Source organism: Rhinoderma darwinii, chromosome 12, assembly GCF_050947455.1.
Source record: "Rhinoderma darwinii isolate aRhiDar2 chromosome 12, aRhiDar2.hap1, whole genome shotgun sequence".
Lineage (NCBI taxonomy): Eukaryota > Metazoa > Chordata > Amphibia > Anura > Rhinodermatidae > Rhinoderma > Rhinoderma darwinii.
Genome location: NC_134698.1, coordinates 66,744,198 through 66,770,380, shown reverse-complemented (window position 1 = coordinate 66,770,380; position 26,183 = coordinate 66,744,198). Strand labels below are relative to the sequence as shown.

The window sequence follows — 26,183 nt, the reverse complement described above, 5'->3', positions numbered from 1 at the left end:
GCTTGTCTGCCCGATAATAGCCCAGTGTAAAACCCCCTTTAGTTCATACAAAAAGAGCTTGGTATCTGAAAAAGGGTCAGTGGCTTTTATCTGTATGATTAATTTGCAAACGTTTTTTGCACCGAATTTCTTAATAGGCGTGCCCGGTCATGGGGAATACAGTGCATGCTACTTTGTAATACTGCCACACTAATGTGCCCATCTGTAGAAACGGTAAAGTGTGTTACATAGACCTTCAAAGGGTTGTTCAGGATTCGGAAAAAAAATGGCCGCTTTCTTCCAAAAACAGTGCCACACGTGTCCACAGGTTGTTCGTGGTATTGCCGCTCATCTCCAGTCACTTCATTAGAGTTGAGATCCAATACTAAACACAACCCATGGACAGGTTTCTGGAAGAAAGCCTCCATGTTTTTTTAATCCTGTACATCCCCTTTAAGTTTGGTTACCTGTTGTAGAATTTTCATTATTGTTTGGGAACCTAGTGATGTCCCTGCCGAAGCAATAATGTGTGTTACTCACTAGATGCAAACACTTCATGGAGAGCTCACCAGAGTCTGGAAGCAGCAGAAGAGCTGTGTAAGGAACGGGTGATTACAAGCCAGCGCCAAAATGCGTTTCTCGGTCATCGTACATTCCACGTCATCATCTTGAAGAATCACATCCTTCTTTAGCACCTTCACTGCGAAGAGGTTGTCTCCATCTCTGGATTTGGCAAGCATCACCTGAGGACAGAAGAGACCAATGAGCAAACCGCGAACATTCTGGGGTTATCAACGCAAAACATTATGGCCTCATGCCCATGACACAGGAGCCTATACTGCGGAGTCCCCTTTTTATTACGGAGCAGAAGGCACTTTGTGTGATGTCATATGGTGACCCAGCACAGCACCCGTGGAGAAATTCTACCCTAGAAACAATGCTAGAAATAAATCAAATAATCATTCTGTAGACCCTAAAAATGGATATCAGAAATGAGTAAAAATTTGATTCTGCTTTTTTTTTTTTTAGTTATACAAGATTCTGGGAACATTTCTTCAAAACCAATATGGCCGATAGCTCCTACAGATGTCACCCAAATATGTCATCCATACCCTCCACTGATTTTGTGAAATAAAATTATAGGGTCTGCAAAATGTTAGATATTTATATATAATTTTGCAGCTTTACGGCTACTGATATTTTTTACCTGTACAGTTGTGAAGAAACTATTCACACTATGTGGCACAGAGCGGCCATTTTTTTCCAAACCACAGCAGGCCCAGTCCGTGCAATTCTTGTTCTGTCTTTTTTTCTGGTATATTTGAAGGGGTTTTCCCGTTTTATGTAAAGGCTCTGTAACTTTCGAATATGTTTTGCATTTCAATTCCTCACTATTTTTAAGAGCTCTGCTTGATCAGTGAAAGAAAATCTTTCTGATATCCTGAGGCTGAAAACACGTCCCGACCTAATCGTGTTACAGAACTTTCAGTTATACAAATGCACCATCTAATAAGCAAATACTAATGGCAGCCATATTTAATCATCGGGACCCGCGATCACATGCAGGGGTTATAAGTGGGAAGGCAAAGGGAGCTCCCACCATAGCCGTTATCCCTTAAATGATGGTGCGGGCCCGTTCTGTGCCCATTTCATCCCTGTGAGGTATATTTATAGTGCTGGTCCATTTTTGGAGCAGACATTTTTTTTTTTAAATTGATAAATATTTTTTTATCCCATATAAGGACTTTTAACTTGAAATGTTTTTTTTTTTTTTATTATTTGCAATATACTGGCATACTTCTGCATGCCAGCATTTTGTGCCAGTGCTTAGAATTAGGCACAGGCTCCCATTAGGGTATACAATAAATATGCCCTAATAAACATAGACATGAGACAGCCCTGGGAACCCTTGTCAGGTTCATGGTAACGCCGGTCCCATTGATTATCCTGCCAGGACTTGCAATCAATATTAAAAGGGGGCTACTTCCTTTGAATGGCGCTGCCATCATGTTAAATTGCAGCACTTAGGGGGTTAACTGCCAGGATCAGAGTTGCAGCAGGAGCAGGGTTATATATTACAGCTCCACTCCTGATCTCAATGGCGAGATCATCATGACGAATATGTACATTATGGTGCAGCAACTGACAGTCGCCCATGACGTACATTAGGAAGAAAATGCATGAGTCTTTACCAGCACCAGACTCACTCCAGGAAACAGTTTTTTGTATGAGCCCCAGTATGCTCCAGGGAAGGGGAGGCAGCTTGCTGCAGGAGAAAGCTCCTGCTGCTCCAGCTTAGTTCTGCTCCTATCCCACTACCCAGGTGAACATGTGTAGTCCAGGAGATGGAGTTTGCTATAGTAGTTTTTAACAAATCCCAAAGCTAACAAAAAAGTAACAGATCTCTTTTTATATTTTTTTTTTTTTTTATCAATCACACATTTTATAGTTTAGAATTATTTTAAGTAGAACATTATCAACTTAATCAACAGCAACCTCTGCACCCCCTCATATGTTTATGGATAGTTATGCCAGTGGCTTAATGGGAATTGGGATTTATATAAATATAGCCCATTAAGCATTTAGAGGGGTAGTAGAAGATTAAAAAAAAAAGTCTCTGTTCAAGAAAAGCGCCACTCTTGTATATGGGCCGTATCTGGTATTGCAGCTCGACCCTATACACTTGACTAGAGTTAAGATGTAATACCAGATGCAACCCATAGACAAGCGTGGTGCGTTTTCTCTCTGTATGATTTTGGAATCTGTCCCAGGACAACGGGCTTATAAGATATATACTCCAGCTCTATAATCTGGCTACCTAACATGCCATGAATAGTTTGCAACTTGCGAGAATGTGGAGAAGTCTTGATAAAGCTGCAGTACAAGATTTTTTTCTGAATGTGGCCATGCTAATAAAATGTTGATATGTACAGTAAATGTCTAGGTCTGATAAGGAACACCAACCTTTCCAAAGCTGCCTTTTCCCAGTACACGTATGAAGGTGAAATCTTCAATCCCAAATTTATACTGTGAGGACGTGTTGGAAAGTGTATCTTCTTCAGAACCGTTTTCTGATCTTGCAGGACTGTTGTCCGAATGCTATAAAATACAATGACAAATGATTTACGACTTGACTTTTATATAAAACTAATACAATTAATTTAATTACACAAAAATATTTTCATGGGACAGAAAAATCTGCATATGGATTTAATAGTGGTCTCCCAGTACATCTCAGTCTAGTAACATACTAAACTCTTAATTAAAGAGGTGATCGGCATTTTGTAAAATCAATGGCCTATTCTTAGGATAGGCCGTCAATATTAGATCGGTGGATCGGTGGGGGTCTACTTTACCGATGGAACGACGCGTGCAGAGGCTGTGCAAGGTTTTGCACCTCTGTCCCAATTACTTAAATGGTACAGTGGTGCAATACCTTGCACAGTCCCTATAAATGTAACGGCGCGTGCAAAGTACAAACAAGAAGCAAACCATGTAATCAATATAGAGGCGTACGAGCGCCGCAGCCCCTTTAAAACTGCTGACTTGCAGGGGTGCAGAAAATCGATTACACTACTAATCTAGAACTTTATGCCTTAGCACATAAGCACTCTTGAAAGTGCAGAAAGTCAACAAAACTATCCAATACTGCCACCCTGTGGTGAGTTCTAGAACTACCTTCAGTTGGCTTAAGAAAAGTCAAAAGGGCTGAAAAATATAAAGCAACTGCTAACAGTGATTTATACTGGAAATTAACAGGATTGCTAGGTTAAAGGGTAACTAAACTTTAAAAAAAAAAAAATTGGCATGTCGTAGTGACATGTCAGAAGTTTTGATCGGTGGATCTCCGAGCACGGAGAGCTCCACTGATAGCAAAAACATAGCGGCAGAAATGCTTTGGTGAGCGCTGTGTCGCTTGGTTTCTGATCGGCTTTGCCCAAATACCGCTTTGAGGAAAGCCGATCAGAAACGAAGCGGCACAGTGCTTCTGATTCAGTGCTTGACTTCGTTTTAGTGAACGGTGGGGGTCTCAGTGCACGGACCCCCACCGATCAGAACTTCTGACATGTCACTATAACACGTCAAATTTTTAAAAAAAAGTTTAGCTACCCTTTAAGGTAAAATGAATTTTTCAATATTGTTTTGCTCTCCTAAACCGCAATATTTTAGTAACTAGGCGAGTTAGGGCCTGTTCACATCAGCGTTCGCTTTCCGTTGAGGGATTCCGTGGGAGGTTTCCGTCGTGGTGACGAAAACATTGCTAACGGTTAACGTTTGTCACCGTTCCGGCAGGTTTACGCTTTTTTAGACGGAATCAATAGTGCAGTCAGAACGACGGAACCCTTGCACAACGGAGACAAACGGCAACCATTGGCACCGGATCCGTCACCATTGAAATCAATTTTGGTGGAAACAGAAACCTATGGTTCCCGTTTGTGTCAGTCAGGGCTCCGTTGTGACGGAACGCCAGAATTAGCCCTGACGGAGATGTGTGGACGAAGCCTAACTTCAATTGGTAGTAGTCTTTTGGCATACAAGCAGCAGCAGCAGTCCTCATCCTCTATAGCAGAAGAGTATGAACGCAGGTACAGCAAAGTTCAACTGCATCTACATAGGAATCCCACAAACCCTGCAGATACTATACGGCGTTTCTATTCAGGTAGTGTAATGGCACATACATACCTACATACATAATGTTCCTACTCTATGCATGGCAGTTTTACCTGCTATTCAAGAGACTTCCTTTCCATGCTACACTTGATTTTTTTAAAAGGTACATGCACATTTAAAGATTTTTGCGACCCCGACAATCACAATAAGTAAAGGGCTGCTAAAAAGAATGGTTTACTTCCACTGCTCCAATTGGCTTTACATTGACATCAATGACATGTCTGAAGCTGTTCATCGCGGCAGTTCCGGAGTCCGCAACCTTCAACACTCCAGCTGCTGCTATACTACAATTCCCTCTACACTCGGACAGCCTTTGGCTGGAATAATAAAACCTTTGGCTGTCAGGACATGCTGGGAGTTGTAGTTTCACAACAGCTGGAGTGTCCGCAGGTTGCACTAGTTCCACCCTCGGAGCTTTCCTATTATTGATGGAATTTCCCTTTAAAAGAGAAACTCCATCCGCCATGTATAAATATGGCCTTAGAATCAATTATAAAAAACAATCTTCCCATACTGCCTTTTTCATGATCTCGACATGTAATAATTAAAAACTTTTTTTTTAAAAATATATATCTCTCTGCTTGTGAACCCTTCATTACGTGATGTCTTACCCGTGTGATAGCAATGTTCCCAGGCTGTAAGCCCATTCCTGCCAATGCATTAGCCAATTCCACTGAATTCACTCCACAGTTATGAGCCACGTTGGCCTCACATCGCTTGTGCACATTCATTTTACATACTACAAGAAGAAACATTAAGGTTATTAGTTCAGCATTACATCGCCTTCCGGTACTATTACTGCAGCATTTCAGATACAACATATGGTCAAGAAACTGTAAAGACCTCAATGTGGCAAAACTGACGAAAATACAAGAATTGTTCAGAACAATAAGACATAATTCCCTGAAGATTGTATGGTAAAGGAAAATTTTGAAATTAGGCCATTTTGCATAGACAATAAAATGCTGATGAAAGAACTTCCGGTGAGTGTCACTGGGGGTGAACAAAGTGTTAATATCGATCAAAGTGGAGGACAAGCAATGCACAAGTGGCTTAGAACCGTTTTAACCCATTTAGGTTTCATTAAAACTTCCTGAACATGTTGCCGATTTTCTTTGCATAAAATGTTACATTTTTTATTTTTTTTACATAATTTCATAGTTCGGCTATGTTCACACATCGCGATGTGTTGCAGATTTTTGAGCCGAAGCCAGTGGTGGTTTCGAGAGAAATAGGAAATATAAAAGGAAGAACTTATACTTCTCCTTTCTTCTACATCCACTTTGCTGAAAAATCTGCATCAAATTCTGTACCAAATGACAATGTGTGAACATAGCCTTAGTGTAGTTTTAAAAAGACATGTCTATTTGCTACTGCCCATTTATATACTTATATAGATTTATCATGTCTGCTCTAATACATCAATTCTTAAGACTAAATCAATTTAATTATTTTGATCTTTTCTCATAACGAAGATTCTTCATGCCCCTTATTAGTTTAGTTGCCGTTTTTTATTTTTTCCTTTTTATGAACCAGTGCCCAGAAATAAACTGCATATACCAGATGAGGCCACACGACTACTTTGTAAAGTGGTGAAATTATGTCTGTCCCACAGGCTCACACCTCTTTTAATACACGACAATATCTTGCTGGCTTTAGAAGCAGCTGATTGACATTGTGCTGCTATTTAGTCTATGATCTACAAGTACACCCAGATCCTTCTCAACAAGCCACTCTCCCAGTTTTACTTCCCCTAGGACAAATGGTGCATGCAAATAAGTCAGTGCATGTTCCCTTAATATAATTGGTTTTTTTTTCACAAAAATTCACACTGTGTAAAAAAACTTTTACTGCTGCGCTTAGACATTCTGACGACTGAACGTCCTCAGCAAACCCTACTCATTGAAGAATGTTTCTGTGGATTGTAATTCATCAGAATGTAAAGGGTGAAATCTGAATTAAAGTCGAACATTGTGGGAATACAGCCTGGGCCCCAGCATCATTCTGGGGGCACTAACGCCATGACAAAAGAGTACATGGTGGGGGTTGTTGTAGTCAACAAAGTAAATTTAAATGTAAATTTGAACATACCTCAAAAAAGTTAAGGTGCATTTTAGGGATTGAGGTGGTCTGCACAGTACCATGGTGGGGCCCCAAGAAAGTGAAGGTGCATGGACGGGGATGTTATTATGAAGCCAATTATTTTTTTTAACCAATCTGAAAAGGCAGTTCTTTTCTTAGACTATGCTCACACTGCCGTTTGGGGCCTACTTCAACAGTTCCTAAATTTTAAAGGCAAAAGTAGAATGCATGCAGCCATATTCTTGCCATGAAGACCAGGACAGAAATTCGACAGATCCCATTATAAGACAATGGGTTTCTTTGGAAGCCAAGAACAGGTTTTGCCATTGGTTTTCTAGAATCTGTGTTCTGTGTTTTTCGTTTATTCTTCAGTTGCGTGAGATGGTTTCATCTGCAATTCACAGCGGTGCTCAGTTAAACGAAATGGAGAAATGGTTGGATCAAAGATGGACTGGATCACCGGGATTACGGCGGTTGGCATAACTCTACGGCCCTCAGAATTTGTCTGTGCTCAGTGCCTTGTGTCTGTGCTTTCATTTAATATGGGACCATGAGTGGTGGTTCTGGTGGGTCATAACAGACTTCCAAAAACTAAAGGGCCATTGTACCTGGTAAATTTCCTGAACCCCCTGGCAATACTCTGAGCTTTCCGTATCTTTGAATATCTCATTTTACGCTTCTTCATTGGACTGAATAAAGAATGGGATTTCAATGGTGCCGTATCTCAGATGTCAAGTTACGGAAATCTCTGACCAGAACTGAATGGCCTCGATTCATCAAACCTCTTTGTTCCGAGAACAGATACAGATCCCAGCAGACAGACCCTTGTTTCCATCTACTAGATTATGATCAACCCCTTTAATCCTCAAAAACATTAACAGTTAAAGGGTATTTCCCCATCTTAGGTATTTATGACATATCCACTGGATACCCGCACTTATCAAAATGTGGGTACCCCGATCCCCAGAGACCCACACTTATTAGACACCTAAAGAATATCCTGTGGAAATTCTATATATGTCTATGATAGGAATACCCCTTTAAGTGGGTGTTTTGGGTGATTTTATACCTCATGCAGCGATTATTACTCTTTAGTAGTGATTGACAGAAGTGTATCTCAGTATCATTTGTGAGATATATGATATAAGTTGAATGAAATTTAAAATTAAGCGGCTTTGGGATCAACTTTATCCTATCAAAGACAGAGATTACATTCTGCCCCGCGTAATTACAGCCAAAGATCAGAAAGTAATTTATAATATTTAGGTTATTAAATATGGAGTTGGAAATCCCGTTCTGAACTCTACGGCAAATGGTTCAGAGAAAGAAAAATTAAATAAAAAATGTTCCATATATGTTGTGCTGTATAAATGGGTCAATATTTTATATAATTCCTTGGTATAGGCCCTCTTATGCCATGCTGAGCCAAATTAGAAGGCATACTTGACCCCTGTTCTGTACGCCATTGTGGCTGCCAGAGGCCGCACTCAAGGAGAAGAATAAATGGAGAAGTAGCCATCGAAATCTATGGAAGATGCGGAAACAGCCAAACAACTAAGGGATTGTCCCTTGAAAGAGTCTACAAATCTGTAGTCAATTGACCCCATATTGCACGTTAAATTGCAAGAGGTGATGGGAGCAGTACTTAGAAAGGCAGCTAGGACCATTACAGTGTATTCCCCATGAAATTGCTGGGGAATCTTTTCTTAAAAGTGCACTGTGCCATTCCTCTGTTATTCCTCCTGGAAATGTGTGAATAAATTAACTAATCAGTGTTACCAATTCCTTTGTCAATAGGGTGTATGCCTACACAGTTTCACACTGTCAGCACTGATTTGACAGTGTCAGCCTGTGAAGGGACACACCCCATGGACAAGTAGAACGGAAACACCCAGTTGGTCAATTTATTTATACATTTCCAGGAGGAACAACATAAGAACAGCACAATGCAGAGTTCTAAGAAATGATGATTCAGAATTGCTGTTTTGTGGGGCATGCAAGTATTTACTGATAAAGACAAGTCAAGGGAGCTGCCAGGTCCGGAAATCTAACCAAAAGTCTGTGGATGCCGGTTCTGCACTGCGGGATGCGCTAAAGAACCGGAGACAAATTTGAATTGTTTGGGGAATACAATGGAGTATGTCTCTGTTCACACTGGGGTCATGGCTTCCAGTATTACAGGAGCTATGAATGATATAACAGATCCGTTGTGTAATGGATTCCATTGACTTATAATGGGTTTGTCAGGTTCCCTTGTTTTTTTATTTTTATAGGAAAGAATATGCCATCAGACTACGTGTTAAGAGTAATGGAATGTACTGCATCGGAAATCAGCGCCAAAAAAGCCTAAAAGGTTTTTTTCCCATCTGACAGTTTGTCGTTTTGCAAAAAAAAGAAAAAAGGACGATGCCCTATCTTGGAGCTGTTTGCGTATCTGGACCTCCATTAAAATCAATGGGGGGTTGAAAAAAAAAAACTGCACCGTTTGTGCGGAGCGGTTTTTGATGTGGTTTTTGACCAAAAAACCACTTGCGATTTTGCAACTGCTAAATTACAAAAAAAAATGGCCAAAAAAAGCCTAAAAAAGTGTGTCATAAAAAGGATCAAAGAACAGCTGCAGTTCAAAATCTGCCTCAAAAATTCAGAAGGGATATTGAGGCAGATTTTTTTCTGATTGGCAAAAAATGCGTGTGTGAACATACCAAACACAAAAAATAAAAAAAAGCTTAAAATTCAAGCAAATAAGTGTATTTGCAATATCTTGACAGAACTCCTTTCTTAGTAAAACCATTAAATAAAAGAAAAAATAGCCTAAATTTTATATCGAACTGTATCATTGTACCGCAAATCATTGTAGCACTTGTTATGTAGTCATGACTTACTTTTACACTGTAATCCTTGCCTCATTATCCCCCATAATAGGGACCCGCAATGGTCGCAGAATGTCGGCACCTTGTAATTGTGATCACGGAATTTGTGAGGTAAATTGATCCCGAATCTCTGTTCAAAGACCTAAAAGCAAAACACATTGTTTAAATATCGATCTATATACACAAACGAGAAATTTGAGCTGCTGCAATAAGTTCACAGAGTATTGTATAGACTGATACACTGTAACAAACTGCAATAGGACTAGGTCGGTCGGGATTTGGTCTCCGTAATAAGCCTGAGTTCACACATCGCAGATTTGTTATGGATTTTCATTGCAGATTTTATCCATTGCCACGCCAATGGGTGAGATCTGCGACAAATCCGCGATGTGTGAACTCATCTTAATAGTCTATGTAAAAAAAAAAAACAATGGAGGAGACTTGGTAACACTGTACAAGTGCTGTGCCAGACTCTCCCTAGTAGACCTTGGCGTGACTGAAGTCGAGCCCAGATAAATTCAGAAGTGCCTGAAAAAGTGCCATCCGAACGCCATATTTTTCAATGTAATTAAAACAGACATAAATACATGGATAACTCTGCCCCGATACTTCCATTCACTGAAATTAGACAGAGATCTTGAAAATGGAGGAATTGAAACACAAAGTAAATTAGAAAGTTGCAGAACTTTTCATTATACAAAGATTTACAAGTGACTGGAAACCCCCTTTAACTGCAGCCACACCTGGAGTAAGGCTTTAAATCACATCGGCAGCGACGGAATAGGTGGAGCCGTGATATATCCGTGAACATATTTCCAGCATCTATAATAAGAACTCTACCCAGAGATGTAGGCGCAGTGTCTATCAATAGGTACCTGGGGATTTTGTACTTAAAAAATGTCAAGACCGAGATACAGGAAGTGGTTTGGTAGAAAAAGATCCGTACCCCGGGGTAGAAGAGTTAAAAATAATAGTAATACGTCACCTTTTTTTCCACTTGAGTTGAATTGTTCATGCAAGTGCAGGCTGTGACGATCAACTGGTGGCAGCGCTTGTGGACCACGCACGTGCAAACTGAAAAAAAGGACAAAGTAGACGTTGAAAATCACTAATATAAAATGTACACGTTCTTCACAGTGGAAAAAAAAGCGGACAATAGCTCAAATAAAAAATATATATTCATTTTAGTAACATGACCCATAATTAAAGCAGATTCTTGTCGTTTGCTATCAGCAGTAGTAATACCGAGGGCGCTCTGAGCCTCATGCCTTCTGTAATCCTTAGCAAACTTTCTTGAGTTTGTTCAGATGGAAACCTCTGACAACTCACTGGTGGAACAGAGGCACGTGCGAGTTCCCATTTTATTACATTGTATGATCCATTATATTCTAGGCACGGTCAAGGTTACTCATGTTTTTGGGTGACCGATAAGAAAATTTGGGGAAAAGCTTAACCTGTAGGGAAGGGCATTTATGGCTTTTAAATAGTAATAGAAATCCGCTCCGTGTGTCCTGACTTACTGTTGTGCTTGTTCAGATTAACTGCTAAGCTGCAGTGTAAAGCACGAGGGACACACAAAAGCAGCAGATTTGGCAAAAGGTGTATTTCAAACTACTATTATGCGCCTCATTAAACTCAGGCTTGCTGCTGTAGCACTTCTTTGCGAGAAGGATGAGTTTGAGTCACTCAGCGATTGACATGACGGTACTAATTAAAGGGCAGTTCCATCTACAATTTTTGCCGAGTCTCCAGCTAGAAAAGTAAAAGTGGAAATGCAGCTAGGATAGCGAGTAGTCCTGTTGCCATACAACGCTGGAAGCCTCGCCTGAACAGAAAATTCGCAGAAGGTGCTTCCGGATGTTGTACAGGTGCCGAAGCAACTGGAAAACGTACTCTCGGGTGCGTCTCCCATCATATTTTTTTTATTAATTACGATTTCATTTTCAAAATGATGTTCTGCAGCAGGTTGGGTATGTATAATAATAATAATATAAACTGTTGCAGCTGCTGCAGAATGGAATAGATGTGTGGGAGATATATCAAAACTGGTGCAGGAAAAATGAAACAGTTACCCATAGCAACCAATCAGATTCCACATTTAATTTTGCAGAGGTCCTTTGGAAAATGAAAGCCGAAACCTGATTGGTTGCCATAGGCAACGACTCCAGTTTGATAAACCTCCACCATAGTGTGTGGTAAACTAACTATAAAGGCTCATGCACATGACCGTAAAGGGTTTTTACGGTCTGCAAATACGGATGCATTTCCGTAGCCGTCCACAATTACGGTAGCGGCGATAGAATTCTATGGGGGAGTCCGTGCTGTAATTGCGGACAAGAATAGGACATGATCTGCAAAATATAGAACATTTCTATGGCACAGACACACATCTGCAAATATATATGGAAAGGTGTCCGTTGTCTATAGAAAAGAATGGGTCCGCAATGTCATCCGTAATTACAGAGTCCGATATCACGGATTCCATAATTACGTATGGAAACTAGTGTCGTTTGCATGGGGCTTAAAAGGGATAGGTTCTCTAGTAAAAACTGATCCCAGTATTATAACCGAGCAAAATTATCCCTATTATAGAGGCAGACCATGCGGCTGCTATGGGGGCCCTTGGAGAGAGAGGGTCTGGTTTTGTTTGGTCCCATCCGGTTTGCTATTAGACCTCATGCACGCCACTGCTGTTCCGGCTGAAAACTATTGATCCTAGTGTCCATATTTTGGTCCACAACGCCTCCGAGTTGATTCCACAACTGTTCCGTATGTCCGTATATTACGGCAAAGTTGTTTCCGTGTTTAATCTGTATTTCAAGGTCCGCACCCACAGGAAAGGGGGAAAAACACTAGGCCCTTCAGTCCTGGGTGGTAAAACACAGCAACACAATGAAAGGCCCAGTTTGATGTTCGGTTTGAGGCCCCCTCTATTCTGTGTACTCCGCCACCTCTAACCAGTTTAGAAACCCCGTTATGGACGCCGTGTTTACATTTGCGTTAGTTCCGATGCCGGACAACCTTCCTCCTTGTACAGTGAACACATTCTACCCGGTGATTTGCATAATTCAGTTGTTTACCTGGCAACAGTCATTCCTCCGCACTTAGCAATAGAAGACTGCAAACAAGGAAATCACCTGTAGGCTGAACTTTGTCAATAAACTTACTTAACAAGTTTGTCACGGTTGACTAATTATGTAATATCATAATTTGTATTTGTATAATATCCTATAGATGGTATTATCAGACAAAAATAAATACCAACCAATATGGCTACCAGTACTGCTCCTATAGTGATTTTCACGCCGCTTTCCCAGACTAGCAAGTACACTTAAAGTTACAGTCCACATTTTAACAACACGTAATTTTTAGGTCCAACATTCTATGCGGATTAGTTTCTTAATATACCTGTATAGTGGTTGGATCTCTGTTTTTATAATACGGAGCTCCAAATCACCTGTATGGACATAGACTTGAATGATAAAATCCTGGCTATATGCTCCGGCCACTAGGGGGAGCAGAGGAGCTTATTGCATACTGTTTTAAGGTAAAGTATAAATAATATCCAATTAGCTCCCCCTAGTGGTGGCTGCATTTAATTGTATGTCTATGCAGGGATATTGGAGTTCTGTATCATAAAAAGAGGGCTCCACAAATATATAAATATATATAGAAATAAGTCAGTATACAATTTTGGAACTATTTAGATAAAAAAGAAACAAAATGGTGTTGAAGGGTGGAAATTCACTTTTGTGGGCAGAAATGTGCTTATTGTGCAAATTCATACCACTTGGCTTTAACAATATTTTGCACCATTTGCCCACGTGCCACTTCTCCTGAATCCCCACATGTATATATAAACATTGCAGCAGGAGGTACATCTAATGCCGGATTATTTATCATGTCAGGTCTATTGCTCCTCTGTGTTTGAACAACCTAATAAAGCCCATGAAACCTAAAGAAGAACTTCAGGATCATCCCCCATCGGTATAAGCCTCCTTTTCATTTGCTATTTTATTACTTGAGATTTATAGTCCTATGCTTGTGCTGAGAACTGTTAGAATAGCGAACCGAACAAAAACAGCTGCAGTGTAAAGAATGGTATACCACATCAGCATGACAATCTGACACCATTAGAAACAAGACACCGGGTGGATTTATGACTCCAATAGACTACACCGGGCACTGTAGCTGATCATAGGTCTTTTCAAATGGAGAAAACAGGAGTATCCCATTTCTAGTCAACCCTCACAGCATCTCCATGGTCTTGTGATGGGCATTTTATACTACAGAACTGCAATTATGCCCTCTGCATCCTGCAATATTTTTTTTTACAGTGCTGGAGGAGGATATAATTGGTAAATAATGAAATTATAGTGATTATGGTTTATTATATTCTATCTATTTCTATGAAGGGCAAAGTGACATTAAAGGGTAACTAACCATTCAACAAACTTCTGACATGTCATAGTGACTGACAAGTCAGATGTTTTGATTGGTGGGGGTCCGGGCACTGAGACCCCCACCAATCGCTAAAACGAAGCGACAGAAGTGCTCGTGCGAGCGCTGAGGCGCTTCGTTTCTGTTCGAATTATTCCGGAACGCCGATGTAGTGAAGTACGGGCTCATAGACTTTCTATTGAGTCCGTACACCGCTGCATCAATTTACGTAAAAACCCGAATAGAAATGAAGCAGATCAGTGCTCACACGAGCGCTTCTTCCGCTTCGTTTTAGCGATGGGTGGGGTTCTCAGTGCTCGGAACCCCACCAATCAAAACTTCTGACATGTCAGAAGTTTGTTGAACGTTTAGTTACCCTTTAAGGTGAGATGTGCAAGAAGTTATATTACCTTGACACTGGTATCCCTGCTTGCCAAACACTCCCCTGCAAAAAACAAACAAAAATCATGAACAGTTCTAAGAAAGAAACCATCATATCACGGTTACACAATATTCACATACTGTAGGTCTACTACTTAAAGGCGATGTCCACTTTTGCAACCTTTTATTTTTATCGCCCTGGTGCTTCTTTAATGAAAAATGAAGAAACTTTGCAAATGGTCTTAAAGGGGTTTTCCCATCATAGACATTTATGACATATCCACAGGATGTATCTAACACGGTCGGAAATCACACAGCAGTAGAATGGGGTTTAGGGGGCCCCGTTCTAGAGATAGGCGCATGTCCCAAAGGTGGGAGCCGCATCTCTCTGACATATCCTGTGGATATGTCATAAATGTCCCTGATAGAAAAACCCCTTTAACTAAAAATATCCTACCGTTTTGAGGCTACAGGCGCTGTGCAGACCTATGCGTCTACATGGTTACAGACGACAAACTCTGTGTAGTCTGATCCAGCAGTTATACTTCAGAACGGAGTCCACTATACTCTTTGCTAGCTGCTATTAGTCAAATGGCACAATATTATTTTAGATTGCCGTTTGGGCTAATAGGGCAGTGGACTTGTCTCCATACTATACTGCCCTTCAACAGGTTAGCATAGTATTTAAATATTCCAAATCGTGTCATCTTTATATGACCATTTTTTTACTAGGGTGTACCCCCCATTGAAATGAAAAGATACCGAAAAGAAAGTTCGTATTGCTGCCTGTTCGGGTGCAATAGTTGGCATGTGTCCTAAACGCTTAGCTCTGTCTGGGTAACGATCATATGATCTCCCAAAATGCAACGTAGCTTTGTATCTGAACAGAGAAGAAAACATTATATAATAAGTAAAAGTATAAGCAAAGTAGTGTAATAATAGGCCAACTTTCTATCACACTTACCAAATAAAGTCTTTACAGTGCGAGCAGTAAGTTGGTTGGCGCAGATAAGTTGCCATAAACTTGTGTCCATTCACCTGGTGCACTCTTCTCCTCATAGCCCTCTGCCGTTTCCTTGTAAAGTGCCTAAGCAGCCGCCCATCCCGCAATGTACCTGCAAATTCAGAAGCGGAACATTAATAGTAGATTCTAGTCATTAAAAATAACATGCACAGCAGTGGTAGTCAACATAAATAGGGTCTCAGATGTGACCCTTTAATTCATGCAACAACCATTCCATTCAAGTCAGTATGCGACAGGGAGGTGGCACACAAACACGGTCACTCTCCAGTATAGTCTATAGGAGATCTCTAAAGTTCATCTATCTCCTGCAAATGTCAGGCACTGAACCCCTGTTCTGGGGTAGAGGGGGGCCCCAGCAGTTTAACTCTTACTAATCAATTATATCACACAATTATCATGTGTATACTTTGTACTAATAGAGGGCAATTGGGCACCACTGAGTACCTGATGTCCGCAAGCCAGGCAGTTGCCCATCACTGTAGTATCTAACATATATCACCTAGGCTTGAATGCCCCTGATATATTTTTAGAGGTTTTTATACCATTTACCTTTTTTAGGATTTTGTTTACCAATTTGTTGTTTTGCAGATTTATATGACTTTGATGTGAACAAGCCCTTAAATGTCATTACGCATGAAACATCAGCGTTCGGCTTCCGTTCATGGGGTCCGTTCGACCTTTCCGTCAGAGGAACAAACGAACGGAAAGCCAAACGGAAACCATAGCTTCCGTTTGCATTACCATTTATTTCAATGGTAATACTTCCGTTGCAGTTGGTTTCCCTTCCGTAAGGCTTCCTTTTTTTAGTGGAAACAATAGCGTAGTCTACATATCTTATAAATCGTTACATTTTCAATTCTGAAGGTTTAACTTCACATCACGCTGCAACCCCTGCTGAATCAGTGTCTGCAACAGAACATGTCCTATTTTTTTTTTATTGTGGACCACTAACTTTCTATACCAGCAGAGGCCTAACTTGCATTTCCTAAGCCCCATTAAAAAATATGTAACAGGGCACCCCCTCCTCCATTTAACATGTAGTTTATAGCATTGGTATCCACCTATGTGGCAGAGGAAACATTTGGCCACCTCATGAAACAAGTTTCCAGGTGACATGCAATCTCTGCACCTCATATACTTAAAAGGGGTCGTCTGCTTTGAACAATCCCTACTTGACAATAGGCCAAACACAGAGTGTCCCCCGCTCTGACACCTCTTGCAGTCAGTTGTTATACGTGGGGAAAACCTGGAAATAAGTGTTCAATTTCCCTACAACGCCACCATTAGGGAAATAAGGTATTACGCATTGCCCATTCAAATCAATGGGTGGTCTCTGCAATGCAGGACTGGATAGTTCCACAAAAAAGACGAAACACTCTTTGCAACCGCTTTCCACTCTGGCCAAGAAATGAAACTCCTGAACAGGGGACCCCTCTATTAAATTGGTTTTCCCCATCTCACACATTTCTGGAAAATCCACAGGACAAGCCATAAATGTGTGATAGATGTGTGTGTGTGGGGGGGGGGGGGGGGTCTTTGACATGCAGGATCCACCTGTAATCTATCACATCTAACTTAGAGCAGCTGTATCTAGAAAAAGTAAAAATAATTTTTAATAAAAAGTATTTACAAAGTTACACCAAACACAGATACACCTTATTATAAATAAAAAAAAATTGCCTTTCAAAGATTTACATAGCCCTTAAATTAAAATAGGAATAACAAGCACAGTGATGTCACAGTACATGGATAAAAACACTGAAGACATAGTAGTGGGTTACTTCCTGTGATATCACAGCATTGGTATAAGAAACAGCATTCACTTTGGTTTTTCCTAAAAGCAGTGCCCCTCTGGTCTATGGGCTGTGCCTGGTACTACAGCTCATTTAGATTTAGGGTTGAATTTACTAGACAAGAGCAGCACAAGGCAGAGCCTCTATTCTAACCCTATCCTCATGAATACAGTGCACTCATATCTATGAGACCGCTGTATTCTTTGTTCGGTTTTATTAGCCAAATTACACTTTGCGCCGTTTGGACTAAGGGTATGTGCACACGACCAATTTTCAGACGTAATGGAGGCGTTTTACACCTCGAATTACGCCTGAAAATATGGCTCCAATATGTCGGCAAACATCTGCCGAATGGGTCTTAAGATGTTCGATGCAGACGAGCTGTCATTTTACGCGTCGCTGTCAAAAGATGGCGCGTAAAATTACGGCCACGTCAAAGAAGTGCAGGACACTTCTTGGGACGTAATTGGAGCCGTTTTTAATTGACTCCAATGAAAACCAGCTCAAATCACATCCGTCTAAGACGCCGCGTTAAACGTGTGCACTTGTAAAAACGTCTGAAATTCTGGAGCGGTTTTCTGCTGAAAACAGCTCCGTAATTTCAGACTTATTTGGCGTTGTCGTGTGCACATACCCTAATAGCGCAGCGGACCAGTCCATATATTATGCTGCATTTAAACAGGCCAGGATCTCTAGATTAATAAGAGCAAACACCTAGCTCGGCTATTATTGTGCACGTCCCCAAATATTCGATCCCGCCAATTGGTGCAGATATCCAGTATATACACACACACACAATTATAAAACAGAACTGCAGTTTGTGCTATTAATTATTCTCTTACATTAAGCCATATATGCACCAGATTAATAAGCAACTTTTCGGACTATTCCAGCCAAATTGTAGTAATGTAGTATGACAGATCCGCTATAACGCCATTTCCTTAGGATAGGCCATCAATGTGTGATTGGTGCATCCGTACACGTGGCTGATAATGCAGCTCAGCGCCAGCTGCCCCTCTGGATCTACCCATCTGTGTGTGGAACAATGAAGGGCCCTTTGTTCTGCTGACTATGGGGTCCCTGGGATCAGACACCAACCAATCACAATAGATATTCCTAAAAAAGGCCTTTAAACCATTAGAAAAGTTCACTACAACAAGCAACTCTGCTGAGCATATGGGCAAGGTCTCCCTACATACAGGCAATTATAGGATCTGTCCGATTAATGGCGGCTACCTTAACTCCGCAGCTCTTAGTCTAGGGCCCACGTTTTGTGGTCTGCTTTTCACACTATATCTAAGACAGTTTGTTCTCTGTGGCCTTCTATGCAGCTGTAAAAATATCAGTCTCACAGGAAGCCACCCATGTAGGATGTTCGTTCTGCACATTGAGTTGAGACTATGTGGTCAGTGTATAACACAGGAAGTTTGGGGGTCAGTTAGTTTTTCGGCATGTTTATCAAGCAGGGATAAGAAAAAAGCAAAAAAAAAAGCAGTTCTTGTAATATGTTCTGCAGAAGCACAATAAGCAGCAGCTTGGATAAGAAAAATGAAAAATGTAACTTCAAAGGAAGTTCGATGTCTGGAGCCACGTTAAAGCAAAACTCCGATCAAAAATGCACAACTGTGTTCTAATTATAGATAGTGCAGGGTTTGAGGGGAGGTGCATGACACAGGGATCAAAGAACCCCAAAAAGAGAATCCATGTGTCATGCTCCACCCCTCAAACCCTGCACTAGGGGTAACACGGTGTATGAGTTTTTGCCGCAGTGTTCATTACAGAATATATTAGTAAATGACAAAAAAAAAGGAAATACATAATTATCGGATTGACAATTTAGCAGCCTATTTTACGCCTGTCTGCTGTGCCCTGTGAATATAAAACTTCCCACAACCCTGCAGCAAAATTTTAGTACAACAGTAGAATTATATTGCGGGATTATCCTTAATGCAATTCCCTAATTCTATATATTTATTTCATAGGGCTTCAAAAGGTGGAAAAGTGCTTAAAAAATGAAATTACTGAACTGCCACACTCCGTGTACTTGTCACCAGTGTGAATATTGATGCAGCCATAAAAAAAAAAGCAATTTCTACTCTTTAAAGTCTTCCATTTAATGGTAGATCCACAGGGGATGCCATAAATGTCTGATAGATGCAGGTCCTAGCTCTGGAACCTGCACTTTTTTTTTTTTTAAGAACGGGGGTCCCCAGAAGAGCCTTAGTAGAGTGGTAGCCTGGATTACAGAGATAGGCGAGCTCACTGTGCTATGCGGTTTACGTAACTACCATAGAAGTGAACCGGAGTTAGGGAAACCGCAAAGCCACCTCTCCCGGCCACCTCTAAATGGAGTCTCTGTAGCCGGGGATGGAGGACCCACATTCTAGAGATAGGTGCTGGTCCCCTCAGAGCTGGGACCAGGATATGCCATAAATGTCTAAGATGGGAAAACCCCTTTGCAAGGACAAAAATGAAGCAGCAAAAAAATGGATACTAGCATCTCATCGATATTCCAGCAACACAGCTACCACAATCTCATCATGAAAACCGTATACATAAATAAGCAATTAGGGTTATGTACACAGACTGCAAAAAACTAAAATAAAGCTTTACTACAAGCCATAGCGAGATAATTGTTCTTTAGAAGTCACCATATAAAAATGCTTACCTTCTGTGAAGCTGCCTACAAGCGTTATCGAAACGTACACTTTGCCTTCAGGCTCCAAGTCAATCTGAAAATAGGAAAAGTAATGACTGTTTAGGTGCAATTGTGCTAATTGCTTACTGTTAGTAATATATACAGACACCCCATATAGCTGTCACCCAGGACATTTGCCTAGGTCATAGAGGACAGGTCAATAACAGGTCACTGTTCATAGGTTAAAGCAGCCCATACATATTAATGGTGGTGGATCTCGTTGATTTAGGTGTGATCTGTGTATGAGGGCCACTTGATAACCCACCAATCGCAGAAAAAGGACTTGCGCTCGTGCAACAGCTATCTTAATTAAATATATGCCTAGCTTATAGTGAAGGTCCACCTATAAACACCAGGTAATTTTTCGGTCCAACATTCTCTGCTGATAAATTTTCTAACACATTATTCTGATACAGATCTCCAAATCATCTGCATAAACATGTGTTTATAAAATGGTAAAATTCTAGCTACCTGCAGCCACCACTAGGGGGAGCTTATTGCTTACTGTATTATAGAGTTCAATGTATAATCAGTATGAAGTAATCGCCTAAACTCCCCCTAGGGGTGGCTGCAGGAAGCACAAAGTTTAACATTTAACTAAATGTTAATGCAGATTATTTGGAGCTCTGATCAGATATATTAGGAAGTTAATCAACCCAGAATTTAGACCTATTTAGATGGGTGGAAATTGAGAGTATTATCACATTGCACAATGACAAAGAGTTTACATAAGAGCTTCTCAGGAGAGTAATAATGTGAGTGAAGGCCACGGATTCCTGAAAGGCATGAACCTCAGTTGGACCTCCTAGTAATTCTTCTTACAGTATGGTTTACAAATTTGAAGCTGAAGAAATCTCAATAATCCTTAAGAAAATATTTATTAGACATTCAAGAATTCGTAAAACTAGACCCTAAATTTCCATGTATACAAATTGTTAGAAAGTATTACTTTAAGAGACCAACATAGTTTTCTGCAGGTGATGTCAAGTTCACTGTAACCCATTGTAAGCTAGCACATATACTATTGAGCAACAAATACCATTGTGTCACAGTGAGCGTGTAAACTAGGCGTACTTAGGGTAATATCATGTGTTATTGGTCTCGAGTGCCAAACCCTCACACTAAGAAATTTCTGAGAACCGGTTGGGTGACTGATCTTCATTCCTAACAATCCAAAAGTTGGGGTAATGTACCCTTACATAAAATACACGATGACAGAATAGTTTTTCACTTTGGTCAAATAGGACCTGATATTTGTCGTCTTGATCTACAACTTCATACATACTTGTTAAAAACTGGGTCAGAACTGACAAAAACACCAAGTAAGAAGCATGAAACTGGTTATTCTGCATTGGTTTCTACCAACAGAGGTTGATGTAGGTGGAAAAGAGAGCTCTCGCGTAACTTCACATTCATTGGGTGATCGTCTTTAAAAAGGGACAGATGCCATCAGAGCTCTACTCCATGCATTCAGGAGTGGGTCTTAGCGATCAGTTGTGTGAAATACTGCCTTCTTGCTCTCAGATGATCAGGGACATTGCTTTCGATCTACTTGCTAGAGCTGTGAAGTCTACACTTCTCTTGCTATGAACGTAGATCTGTGGAACGTGATTCCTGATCTAGAAGCTTTACTAACCTAAACCATATGTTAACCAGGAAACAGCACATCTATGACATGCAATTTCTATCTGCTCTAGGTATTATGTCAACCACCTCGCAAGAGCTTAAAGGGAGTAGGACAGTGATGCCCAACAGGCAGTCGAGGGGGCAGATGCAGAACTCCGGGAAAAGCAAATTAATATGGCGCAGCTTCCTTCCGCTGGATAATAAGCCATGAGCGCTCCTGTACACAGAGGGCTCTACCCAATCATAAAGAACAGAATAGCTCCTCTTTTTTTTCCTTTTTTATATAGAGGCTCTGTGACATCTCCTAAAGTTATGTTAAGTGTATGTTTATGTATAGATACATTTTTATGGGCTTTCTTATATACACTTTATGGACAAGTATTGGGACAAAAATCTTAATCTTTAAATACAGGTTTTTCTTTCAGCCCTATTTCCACAAGTGTATAAAATCCAGCACCTCGCCATTACAAACATTTGTGAAAGAATGGGCTGTTGTAAAGAGATCACTGAATTCCAGAATGGTGCTGTTTTAGGACGCCATCGCTACAACAAGTACGTTTGTGAAATTTCTTCCCCCCCCCCCTAAATATTCCACGATCAACTGTGAGTGGTATTATTGCAAAGTGGAAGCGTTTATAAACCACAGCAACTCAGGAATGAAGTGCAGACTACTTAAAGTCACAGCGGGATTGCAGAGTGTTGAGGCGCATAGGCCATAAAAGTCGCCAATGCTCTGCGTACTAAAGAATTGCAGAGCTACAAACCTCCTCTGACATTAACCTCCCCAAAAACCGGCGCGCCACGATCTTTATGGCATGGGTTTCCATGGTTGAGCAGCTGAGGGCAGGTCTTACATCTCCAAGCACAATGCCAAGAGTCAGATGGAGTGGTGTAAACCACTGGACTCTGGAGTAGTGGAAACATGTTCTGGGAGTGATGAATCACGCTTCTCTATCTGGCAGTCTGATGGACGAGTCTGGGTTTGGCGAATGCCAGGAGAACGTTACCCGCCCGACTGCAATGTGCCAACTGTAAACTTTGGCGGAGGAGGGATAATGCTATGGGGATGTTTTTGAAAGGTTGGCCTAGGCTCTTTAGTTCCAGTGTATGGAAATCCCAATGCTTCAGAATACCAAGACATTTTTGAACAATGGCATAATTCCAACTTTGTGGGAACAGTTTGGGGAAGACCCTTTTCTGTTCCAGAATGACTGTGCCCCAGTGCACAAGGTCCATAAAGGCATGGTTGATGGAGTATGGTGTGGAAGAACGTGACTGTCCCACACAGAGCCATGACCTCAACCCCAAGTGCACAGCCAACACCATAATAATGCAAACGATTTAGAATGGAATTTCATAAAAGCTCCTGTAGGTGTATCAATACTTTTATCCATATAATCTATGTCTATGTTCCCTCCATGTGTATTTTGCAAAAAAACAAAAACAGATCTGTTTTGGAAAGATTTTTTGTTTTTTTTCTTCTTCTGAATCCAAACTGGTTCTAGCTAAATAATAGGAAAAACGCCAGCCGCAAACAAAGCTGTGTAAAAGGTTATACCGCTTTGTCCCTACTCCACGGTAGGGCTGGCTGAATGTGATGTGCGACCCTTTGATGGAGTCAAGGGCCTGATTTGAGGACCTCATGAGATGTTGACCACCACTGGTGTAGGAGGCTGCCTTTTGCTTGCCACTGGTCACATTGGGTATTTTCATGCTTGTGCAGGACTAACTCAGTGTGTCTGACCTTTCCTATGAATGCAGTTGACTATGGATCCACGTGTGAAGAGAAAACAATGAACTGTATAATCTTGCTTGAACTTTAATGAACCACACTTTATACAATTCATCTTTGAATCAAAGTTGACTCTGGTCTTTATCTTCTGTTACTGGTCTACTTTCATATTTATTTGCTTATCAATGTGATTGTACAACCTCCCACAAACTATGAACAAGCTGTATTACCCTATACTCATATTTTTCACAAAAATCAGATTCCCGAGTTCCTATTTTTTGAACACAGGCTTTAAAAGTGTGAATCCTCCATACTGGAATACTCATGGAGGCCAGATCCACCATGCCGACGGCAATATATTTAAGACTGCTATGATGTCATGATTTATACACTTTGGTCAAAACTTGGTCTTACCTCGTCTACCGCTTAAATGATCATAAAGAAGAGCAGACCAACTCAATCTTGATCAACTGCAATCCTATTTGTAGGATTTGGTTAATGGAATTGTGAGATGTTGAAGCTCCTGTAACCGATAATAATGCTGGATCTTTCTCTGGAGCTTTTAACACTAGTACTGCATGAGACTAGACTGCCCTCTTGAAAGAGAACGGAGTGTCTCATGAGGTGGTCCATGCTGTGGATCCGATCAGTATCTTTCACAACCATCGCTGTCTTTTTCTTATCTGCTCTTTCCCTTCTCCTTTTGTTATTGATGGACGGTGTTGTACAACAGATTCGAGAAGGAATCGCCACTAAGTCTGATGGAGCTACTGAGAAACCATCCTTCTCATCCACCGCGACCAGATAAATTCTGAGGTATTCCCACATGAGAATGCCCCAAGAGGCATTAAGAAGAGTACTTTCCTTTGCTAGGCTACATACTTATGCCATTGCTAGATGGCCTTCACCCACAGAACAAAGATCTTGTTTGGAGGACAGACTTGGCTGTTGATTTTCTCTCGGTAAGTAATAAAATTTGCAAGGATCGCACCTTGGCCATCAGTCATACTATGAAACCACAAGGGATCATTTATAGTCCTGTAATCAGTTCAGTATGGACTAACCCAATATATCAATATATCAAATATTCAATACGGTTATACAATCAGAATTTTCATTAGTAGCTCACGATCCTACCATGTGCTTGAACTTTGGACATGTTCCATAAATACATATGGAATGTCAAGTGAACATTCTTCCGGCAGATTTCTTTACTACACTGAAATGTTTATTTAGTCCATGAAAGTGTTTTCAGATTTTACCACTATCTAATAAGGGAATGGTCGACAGTGTAATCATTCTTACCCCTGACATAGCCGTACATATGGAAGGTACTCACACTAACCATCGCCAGTAATAGAATTCTAGCCTGTTCTATACCTTTATTTGACATCAAAACCATGAAGCCTGTTCACACCTGCATTGTTATTTTCGTTGTTCTGCTCCATCACATTGGCATAACAATGACAATACTGGAAGCTCCGGTTCCATTGTATGATGATACCATCGGTGCTCAACGGAACCCATTGACTTTGATCGGTTCCATCTGTTTTTTTGTCATTGTGTCCGTAGTAATATCCCCAAAAAATAGCTGCATTATTGTTTCTGGTATTTTGGTCTGGATCTGTGATGGATTACCCTAACGGAGCCGCCAACGCACATGTGAATAGGCCCTTAGGTGGTCTATCCTAAACCTCGCTGTAGACCACACTTTAAATAGCAGATACATTTTTCTCAAAACACGGCAGAGATGACAGGAGAAGAGGTGAATCAGAACAGACAGAAATATGAAACTGGACTCTGTAGGTATGTTAGTAGGTGGTAACTCAAGTAGAGACTGAGAGAACCCAAACCGTAAGACAAAAATTCTCTTAAATTTGCCATCTGATCTTCAAGGCAAATTTGGAATGTTATCAATACCCTAGGGGAGAGACATAGGGAAGTAGATGTGTTACGTAACTGATCCAACTCTTCAGTTCACAGATACATTGATGACATCAGAGTGCTGTGGGGGGGGGCTTGTTGTGGAAAACGTGTTCAGAGACCACGAATAAGGGCTTGTGTACAGCTCACTGTCAGGTATATTGTGCATTTTGATGTATATTATTGTTACTCATGTGAAATATGATCAAAAACTTCAATAAAATGAAGTTTAAAAAAACTAATACTGTTATGGTAGAGGTGGTCTTAACTATAAAGTGACAATAGCATCTTATGTGGAAATAGAGAACAAATATGTTTATTGTCAGATCTTGATCACTGTGGTAGGGTATGCCTACAGAAAGAAATAGTGTTAATAACATAGCATTTTGAGGTCGGCCCCAAATGAGCACTCAGAGAGAGATACCAAACATTCAGTTAGGACCATTACATAGGGTAGACTGAGGTAGCCCTGTCCTATAGTAACTAAAAGGATTGCCCTGTGACTGACAGTCGCCCTATTTAATAAAAAGATTTGCACACTTTAAGAAGTGCATTCAGTCTGCCCTGGAGCATCAAACAGACTGCTGAATGTATACGGTGATACTGTAAAATGACTAACGTTACTAAATTACATCACTCCCCATTTGAGCTGTTGCTATTGGGAGGGTGTTGCACCTACCCACCAGTACATTAGCCCTCGTATCTTAGAGTGCACAATATGTTTTTACCTTAAAGAGGCTCTGTCACCAGATTATAAGTGCCCTATCTCCTACATAATGTGATTGGCGCTGTAATGTAGATTACAACAGTGGTTTTTATTTTGAAAAACGATCATTTTTGAGCAAGTTATGAGCAATTTTAGATTTATGCTAAGGAGTTTCTTAATGACCAACTGGGCGTGTGTTTACTTTTGACCAACTGGGCGTTGTACAGAGGAGTGTATGACGCTGACCAATCAGTGACC

At 40.7% G+C, this 26,183-nt stretch overlaps 1 protein-coding gene across 1 annotated transcript in view; it reads right to left on the bottom strand.

Moving 5' to 3' along the window:
* PRKCH (protein kinase C eta) overlaps positions 1-26,183 on the bottom strand; it is a 112,138-nt gene that overhangs the window by 44,000 nt on the left and 41,955 nt on the right. The window contains exons 2-9 of the mRNA XM_075843713.1: positions 19,909-19,972; positions 15,388-15,538; positions 14,453-14,487; positions 10,588-10,676; positions 9,615-9,744; positions 5,262-5,389; positions 2,944-3,078; positions 549-722 (exon numbers count right to left, since the gene is read on the bottom strand). Of these exons, the coding sequence (XP_075699828.1) occupies positions 549-722; positions 2,944-3,078; positions 5,262-5,389; positions 9,615-9,744; positions 10,588-10,676; positions 14,453-14,487; positions 15,388-15,538; positions 19,909-19,972 (906 nt within the window). The remainder of the gene's footprint in view (positions 1-548; positions 723-2,943; positions 3,079-5,261; positions 5,390-9,614; positions 9,745-10,587; positions 10,677-14,452; positions 14,488-15,387; positions 15,539-19,908; positions 19,973-26,183) is intronic.